This window comes from Hyperoodon ampullatus, assembly GCF_949752795.1.
Source record: "Hyperoodon ampullatus genome assembly, chromosome: 2".
NCBI lineage: Eukaryota > Metazoa > Chordata > Mammalia > Artiodactyla > Ziphiidae > Hyperoodon > Hyperoodon ampullatus.
In genome coordinates, this window is record NC_136915.1 from 1416650 (window position 1) to 1425301 (window position 8652).

The following is an 8652-nucleotide window of genomic DNA, read 5'->3' on the forward strand; positions in this document are numbered from 1 at the left end:
GACTCTCTACATTAAAAAACAAACCTGACATTTCCTTTGAAAGGTCTGTTCTCCTAAAGGTTGGCCTTGATGTGAACAATTTGTTTCCTCTTTCTGTCTCTCTCCTCTTCCTGTCTCTGTCTCTGTCTCTCCCTCCCTAACAAAAGAGGGCTACAAAGAACTTTATTGGGTGGAAAATAACAGTCCTCCCTGGAGAATGCATCATCACAGGCTGGTTGTCATGCAGCTGTGGGGTGTGAGCTTACGTGACCCTGTGGTCAAGGAAACCACAAGCTGAGAAATTAAATATAGGCTGGTAGCGTTCCCAGGTGCCTGATGGAAACAAACACACATATTGTCTGGAGGGAAACTTAGCCCAAGTAACAAAGGATTCTCACAGATAAAGCCAGTTTGAACATGGACTGAGGTTTATGAGAAGACCAGATTCCATGAGTGAGAAGCAGCAAACAGCAGGACTAGAACCCCAAGGATTCATATTTTAGGATTATCTGACCCATAACATGTGGAAGCTGGCATCACAGGCCCCAAACCTCAATGTCTCTCTGCATCTGTGCCTTTGCACATGCCATTGTAGTTGCCTCCCCTGAAGGGGCAGAGAATATCTCCTCTTTCTCTTCACTGTGGGTTTGCCCCTGTGGCTTTTGTAATAGAATGAGGTGGAAATAATGTACTCCAGCTCTGAGCCTAGGCCCTAGGTGTGTTTCCACTTGCCCCCATGAGCTTCTGTATGGAGAGGGACATGCTTGCTGGTCCTTGTAGGAGGATGAAATTCATGGAACAGCTGCCCCAGCTGAGGCTGACCTACGTCAGCTGAACCCTGCAGCCTACTGATGGATGTGTGTCATGATAAACAAGTGTTGTTTTAAGCCCCTGAGTATTGGGGTGATTTGTTAGGCAGCAGTGGGTAGCTGATGCAGAAATAACCCAAGTATGTTTGAATCATTGAAAGAAATAAAAATTAAAAACAAGGGCAAAGAAAACATTGAAAAAATCAATTTGTAAAAGAATCACTTGGAAACTCTAGAAATAAAAAACATGAAATTGTTGAAAATAATTTTTTTAAGAAAAAATCCAAAATGGATGGGTTAAGTGGCAGATACAACAGAGCTGAAGAGAGATTTAGTGAATTTGAATGTAGTTCTAAAGAATTTACCCAGAATGTGGGGCAAAATCAAAGAGATGGAAACTTTTCTCTAAAAGATATGGAAGATAGAGTGAGAAAAATTGAGTGCATATGAAATCAGAATTTTAGGAGAAAATAAAGATAATGTGGGAGACACAATATTAAAAAGACAGTGGCTACAAGTTTCCAAAATTAATAAATGTCATTAATGCTCAGATTCAAGAATCACAACAGATGCAAAGCAGAATAAATAAAAAGAGCTTCATAGTTAGATACCTCATGGTAAAAATGCACAGTACCAGGGAGAAAACAGCTCAGAGGGGAAAAAGTTCATCTGATAAGAAGGCCAATTAGATTGAACCAGATTTCTGAACAGCAGCAATGGAAGTCAGAGACAGCAAAACTAAATCTTCAAGATATTGAGAACGTAACTAAGCCCAGATTTGTGTGACCAGTTAAACTATCGCTGAAGGATGACTACCAAATAAAGTCATTTTCAAGTAAACAAAAATGAAGGTTTACAGTTGAAAGAGTATTTTAAAGCTGTGCTCCCCAAATCTGCCTGATCACAAGAAAGGCCTAACATGCTGGTTACAGTACAGATTCGGAGGTCTTACCCTATAAGATTTCTTGGTTCTGCCCAGGTTGAGTCCTGTTATGGACTAAATTTTGTATCTTCTCCCCCCAACCCACCATTCCTATGTTGAAGTCCTAACCCCCAATGTGACTGCATTTGGCGTTGGCACCTGTGAGGAGGCGATGAAGGTTAAATAAGTCATAAGGGTGGGGCCCTGATCCAGTAGGGCTGGTGCATTATAAGAAGAGGAAGAGACACCAGAACGTGCTCTGTCCACCACATGAGGACACAGTGAGCAGGTGGCTGTCTGTAAGTCAAGAAGAGAGTCCTCACCAGGAACTGAATTGGCTGATACCCTGATCTTGGACTTCTAGGCTCCAGAACTAGGGGAAAATAGATTTCTGTTGCTTAAGTCACCCTGACTTATGGTATTTTGTTATGGTGGCCCAAGCAGATGGAGACAGGGTCCAAGGTCTGGATTTTTAACAATTACCCCAGGTTACTCTGATTATCAAGCAAGTTCAACAAATGCTGTGTCCTAATCAGCGTTTCCCAAACTTAGCGCAGATGAGTTACCTGGGGATGAAATGCAGATCCTAATCCAGTAGGCCTGGGATGGGCCCTGAGTTTCTGAATTTCTAACAAGTTCTCAGGTGAGGCCAACACCAATGGTCCATGAACACACTTTGTGTAGGAGTCTCCGAAAGCATGTACTTCAGAAAGAAGGAAAATTATTTCATAAGGGCTACCTGAGAAGTAGGAAGAATGATGAGCAAAGAAACTGATAAGGGACTTCCCTGGTGCCGCATTGGTTAAGAATCCTCCTGCCAGTGCAGGGGACATGTGTTCGACACCTTGTCCGGGAAGTTCCCACATGCCGTGGAGCAACTAAGCCCATGCGCCACAACTACTCAGCCTGTGCTCTAGAGCCTGTGAGCCACAACTACTGAGCCCATGCGCCACAACTACTGAAGCCCGTGCACCTAGAGCCCGAGCTCTGAAACAAGGGAAGCCACTGCAATGAGAAGTCCGTGCACCACAACGAAGAGAAGCCCCCGCTCACCGCAGCTAGAGAAAGCCCACACGCAGCAACAAAGACCAAACAACGAAGACCCAACGCAGCCAAAAGTAAATTAAAAAAAAAAAAAAGAAACTGATAAGGACTTGGGAAAATCGAAATTAAATTGAGTATATTAGAGAATGTTGCCTGTGTTCAGTAAATAAAAAATAAGATAGAAACCACGGACTTACCCACAATAACATGTGATCAGGGTGGAGGATGAGTTAAACTGTTCTAAATGCTTGTATTGATTGGAAGAAATATGAAGATATTGACTAGCTGAATACTTTAAGTTAAATATGCATATAAAATTTAAGGTATATTACTTCTGCTTTCCACTTACGACATCAAAAGCCAACTAGAGTATCATTCCCTTTGTAGTAACAGGAAAAATCCAGATAGTCTACAGAAATCACAGCTTTTCTGGAGCTCATCTAGGACCTGAGGTAAGAGGGTGACCAGGAAAACAGAGTGACATGTCCCACCCAGCAGAACTGAGAACTCTGGCAGGACGTAGGAGTAAGAGACAGTCACCACACAAGTGGGTAAGAAGAAATCAGCTAACATTTTAATGAATTCTTGAAGGCCAAGTGTGAGTTAGCTTGTCAGTGTGGAACAGCTGGAGCCTCAATACAGGGGGATTTTGCACTCATTCACCAGTTATTTCCATGGATCCTTACCAGGTGCCAATGAGAAAAACTGGGGCAGGTCTCAGAAGACCAGAGAGTCCCCCCCCAGTGGCACAGGCATGCAGGAGGTTATCTGCTTCTGCTGAGGTGCCAGCAGGAGGCGTCTCCTGCTTGCCTGGACCCTCCTCTTGTAGGAAGCAAGAGCTTTAAACCACCGAGGGGAGGGTAGTAAACCCTCTCACTCCCATGGACCAGATGAAAACCTACTGGCCCGGAGGAGAGTCAGATATAAAAATCCTCTGCTCATGGGAGAGGCACAGGAGACCCCTGTGGGCCCAGGATCCCAGACTGACATCAAGCTGAGGTCTGCTGCCACTAGGAGAGGGGCAGGGGACTCAGGCATAAGGCAAAGTTTGATGGACATGGGGATCGGGGCAGGGATACTGAGACACCCCCACTCCAAGACTGAGACGGGGCCAGGACACCAGAGATCCCCCACCCCAGCATGAGCCAAGCACTGAAAAGCAAGGGCAACCTACCATCTGTGGAGGGGCAGAGGCATGGAGAGAACCCCTCTGTGTTGCACACGTCCAGGGACTGCTGAGATCTGAGGCTGGAGCAGGAACAACGGGGAACCTCTGGCCCCCCAGGCCCACTTCTCTAAGCGCAGGTAATCACTGCTCACAGCCAGAGAAAGGTGAAGTCTGTGGTGCACCTAGGGTGACAAAAGTGAAAACAAAACCCCAAATCAGCTGACTCCTGACTAGATAGATTCAATCTCTCACACTAACAGACTGACAGAATAACTGTGCTTGTTTCTGGGTGCAAATGCTGTTTACCTCAGTCTCTGCTCTTTCTCTGGATGTTTAGCATTCAGTAAAAATGTATATCACACACACACACACACACACACACACACACACACACACACACACACAGAGGCAAGAAAAAACAATCCATTGCCATGACATAAAGTAATCAATAGAACTAGGCTCAGAGATAGCTCAGATATTGGCATTATCAGAGAAGGACTGCAAAATAACTATGGTTAATATATTAATATGTTTCCATCTAATGGAAAAGGTGGATAACATGCATGAACAGACAAGAATTTTCAACAAAGAGATGGAAACGATAAAAAAGAGGGAAATGGAAATATCAGAAAGAAAAAGCATGTTATTAGAGATGAAGAATTCCTTTGACTGGCTGACCAGCACACTGGATACAGCTGAGGAAAGAACCAGTGAAACTGAAGACTAATTAGGGTCAAACTCTTCAGACTGTATCACAAAGAGTAAAAGAATGAACAAAATCTGAACAGGGCACCCAAATACTGTGGGATAATATCAAACCATGCCACAGATATGTATATAGAGTCTGAGAGAGAGAGAGAAGAGAGAGAAAGAGAGAGGAAAAGGGGCAGGAGAGAAATGAAACTCCTGAAACAAGATAGCTATTAATGATAAGAAAACAAAGTAATAACAAGGAAGGGAAATGTAATCCAACTATTCTTCATAGCTCAGCTGTGAAAAATACTCAGTAGAACTATTGTAATGATGCATATGGATTTATCCAAAAGCAATGATGTACCTATACTGGGACAGTGGAAGCCTGGGTGGCTTAAGGACCTAAATCTGCCTCCCATTCGGGATGTCAATAACAATATGGATAGGGAATCAATGACAAATCTAATATTTTATTATTAAATCTGATCATAAACAGCATGACAGACATTTTTCTAAGTGTTATTGATGTATTAATCATTGAACCCTCCAGTAAGCCTCTATGTTATGTTCCATTTTACAGATAAGGAAACTGAGGCACAGAGGTGTGAAGAAAACCTTCCAAGGTCACACAGCTGGGATGTGGGGGGCTGGCAAGCCCAACCAGGCTGTCAGATTCAGGAGCCTGGGTATGAACCACAGCCTTACGATGCCTCCCTGTGATCTAACGCTGACAATAAAGAGAGAAGGGTCCAAAGAGGAGGCTTAGACACTCCAGTCCAGGGCTTGGCAATATTTTTCTGTAAAAGGCCAGACAATGTATGTTTTAGCCTTTGTGAGCCATATGCAGACTCTGTCTCACCTACTCAACTTAGCGCTTGTAGCCTGAAAACATCCACGGACAATACATAAGTGAGTAGACACAGCTGTGTTCCAATAAAGCTTTATTTACAAAAACAGGCAGTGGGCCAGATTTGGCCCACAGGCCATGGTTTGCAGATCTCTGCACTAGACAATGAATATGGCTCTTTCTGAGGAGCAGAATTCCAGGAGGCAAGATTGTGGGTGCAGGATTGTATTTTCCACTCTAAGTTTTATTTAAAAAACAATTTTCTGAAACAGGTTTATCTATAACTTTTGAAATAAATATTAAAACCAAAAATCTAAGGTAACCATTAAAAGGATTAGAAATATAAAACTTTCAAGATAGTTGCAGGAAAACAGAGTGAAAAATAACAGATCAATCCAAAAGAAGGCAAGGAAAGAGAAAAAAGAGGCATCAGAAACACAAAAGAACACAACAGAAAAAAATCGTACATTTCTGTGTGAATACACATAGACTAAGTCCTCCAGGTACAAGATGGAGACAAAATCCAGCTGTACACGGTTCCAAAAGACACACCTAAAGCTAAAGAGACAAAGTCTCAAAGAAAAAGGATGGAAAAAATAGAGAACAAATGCTAATTCATATCAGACAAAACAGAATTTAAAACAAAACATATTAAGGCAAAAGGCACTGTTAAGATACAAAGGGGTGCTACATAATCACACAAAGTGAAGATACACTGATTCTAAATTTGCATCCACATAATAATGTGGCTTTTTTTTTTTGGCCACGTCCCCGGCAGTGAGAGCATGGAGTCCTAACCACTGGACAGCCAGGGAATTCCCATAGTTTAACCTTAAAACACACAAATTAATACTTGACATAACTACAAAGAAAATTGATAGTTCTCTAGGGCAAGGTTTTAGCACACACATCTTTCAAGAATTGAAAGGTCAAGAAAATGGAAAAAAACAAACATATAGACGATTTGATTGACCTAATGGATGCATCTAAACCTCTGTCTGTATCTCCACTTTCACTTAAGGGTGATTGTGTGTACTGCACGTGCACATGTGGATTATTTATAAAACTGACTGTGTATTAGCCCTAAAGCAAGCCTCAGTAAATACCAAAGAATCAATATCACATAAACCACGGTTGCTGACAACAATGCAATTAAATTAGAAACCAATTTAAAAAGGTAACTAAGAAAAAGTCTCCAAGCATCTAGAAATTTTAAAAAGAGAGATTTCTAAATAACTCATAAATCAATGAAAAAACCCCCACAAAACCATAGTGGATGAGAAAGTCTTTAGAAATAAATAATAATGCAGCATTTAAACTCTTCCACGGGCTCCATCAGGACCTGAGGCCGAGATCGGCTTGGGTCATTTCGGGGTGGTAGGGGCACAGAGTCCTGCCTGAGGGGCCCTGGCAGAGACCCCACTTGTATTTAGGGGACCACGAGGAGGAGGCAGGCTGGGCAGGGAGGGTCCCTGCTGTCAGGCTGGTACCACCTAGATGAGAACTGGGGTGGGGTGGGGGGTCAGCCCTGTCCCCTGGAAGCCTCTCAACCAGGTGTTTGCAGCCCAGTAGTCCTGAACAGAGGTTCCCTGGGGTCTGGGCTCTCCAGGGCTCTCCGAGCAGTGAGTGGTCCCTCCCCACGGCCCGTGCCCATGGAGATGAAGTGTCCATCGACCCTGCCAGGAGACCCGGAGGGGCCAGAGACGGCAGCAGCTGGCAGGGTCTGGCCAGGCTCCTGGTCAGGTGGGAGCAGCCCTGGGCAGGGCCCGCCCAGCACGTCTGTGGGCAGCACCCGCATCTGGTTCTCAGAAGCAGCCTTGCCCAGTGATGGATGGATGGTCCCACCACAGCGCAGGTGGCTCTGGCCAGTGAGGGAATATTCTAGTAGCAAAGCCTGTGCTGCCCTACTGTTGGGGCCGCGGGGAGGGCTTCTCCTGCAGATCCTCCTGAGTCCTGAGCTCCCCCCCACCCCACCCCGTCCACCCGCCCACCTGCAGGAGGAACCAACTGCACCGCCCAGCTGCGCCTGAGGCTGTGCCTGCCGGGAGTAAGGTGCCTCTGGGATTTGACCCGGGCCACCTGGTGCCCAGGTGCAGGCAGGCGAGCACCTCCCCCCGCCCCCGCAGTGCCTCCAGACCCAAGGGGGGAACAGTCCAGGCTCCTCCACGTTGGCCTTGGGGAGACGGGGGAGGGACTGTGAGTGGGGGTGCTCCTGCAGGGCGGCCCTGGCATCCCCATCTCCCTAGGACCCCGGCCTGGCCCCCACCCACCATTGTGCAAAAAGCAGAGCCTGGGAAGCCACGAGGCCCCGGGGACCCAGGCCTTCAGGAGGCCGCGACGGGGATCCCAGCAGGTTCTCTGCAGGGGCGGCACGCGAGCCCCGCTGGCTAGAGGGATGCTGTGCCGCGGGTCCCCAGCGCTGGAGCGCGGGCTCCTGCTGCTGGGCCGGCCGGGAACTGCAGCGCCCTGTGCTGCAGGGGACGGGAGGGGGCCGCGCAGACGCGGCGTGGGGAACCGCTCTGCCGCATCTCGGGAGTCCCGCCGGGGCCCGCCAGCCCAGAGCCGGCAGAACCAGCCTTGTGCCAGCCGGCGCCTGGGCAGAGCCTTCTGGAAGGGCCCCGGCCGCCGCAGGTCAATGCCCCTTCTCTCCAGGCTGCAGCACAGCCCGGCAGCCCCCGGTGCCCCGAGCAGACCCCACCTGCCCGCTCGACGGCTGGCTTATCCAGGTGGGCGGGCACGTAGACGTTGCCGAGGCCACGTGGGGAAGAGGCGGTGAGCAGGGTGTCGGTGGCGGGCCCGAGGGGAGGAGGCGCCCTCACTCACCTCTTCTGTCGGCGTAGAGGCCGCCCAGGGCGACCTGGGCGCCCGTCACCAGAAGCAGCAGCAGCAGCCGCCCTCCCTCCAGGAAGCCTCGGTGCTTCTGCCCTGTGCGGCCTGCGACCTCCACCATCCCCATCGGGCTCTCGGGCTTTCTCATTGCAAGTCTCTAGACAGGGAAAGCGCACAGCTGAGAAGCCCAAGACCAAGGCCAGGGGCGGCGTCCACCCAGCCTGGGGCGCCAGGGCCCGGAGGACGGGGTGTGGAGCTCCTGAGGCCCAGCCTGAGGCTGGCGGGTGCTCAGTCCCTCTCTCCATCCCAAGGCCACAGCTGGCCTGTGCCTGAGGGCTTTCTTCTCTCTCTCCCCGGGCCA

General features: G+C 48.0%; 1 protein-coding gene across 1 annotated transcript in view; it reads right to left on the reverse strand.

The window, feature by feature from the left end:
- Positions 1-8439, reverse strand: part of MMEL1 (membrane metalloendopeptidase like 1) — a gene marked incomplete at both ends in the record, with an annotated part of 42117 nt that extends 33678 nt beyond the window's left edge. Inside the window, 1 exon segment of the mRNA XM_079698693.1 lies at positions 8286-8439. Coding sequence (XP_079554819.1) covers positions 8286-8439 — 154 coding nt within the window.
- Between the last annotated feature and the right edge of the window lie 213 nt (positions 8440-8652).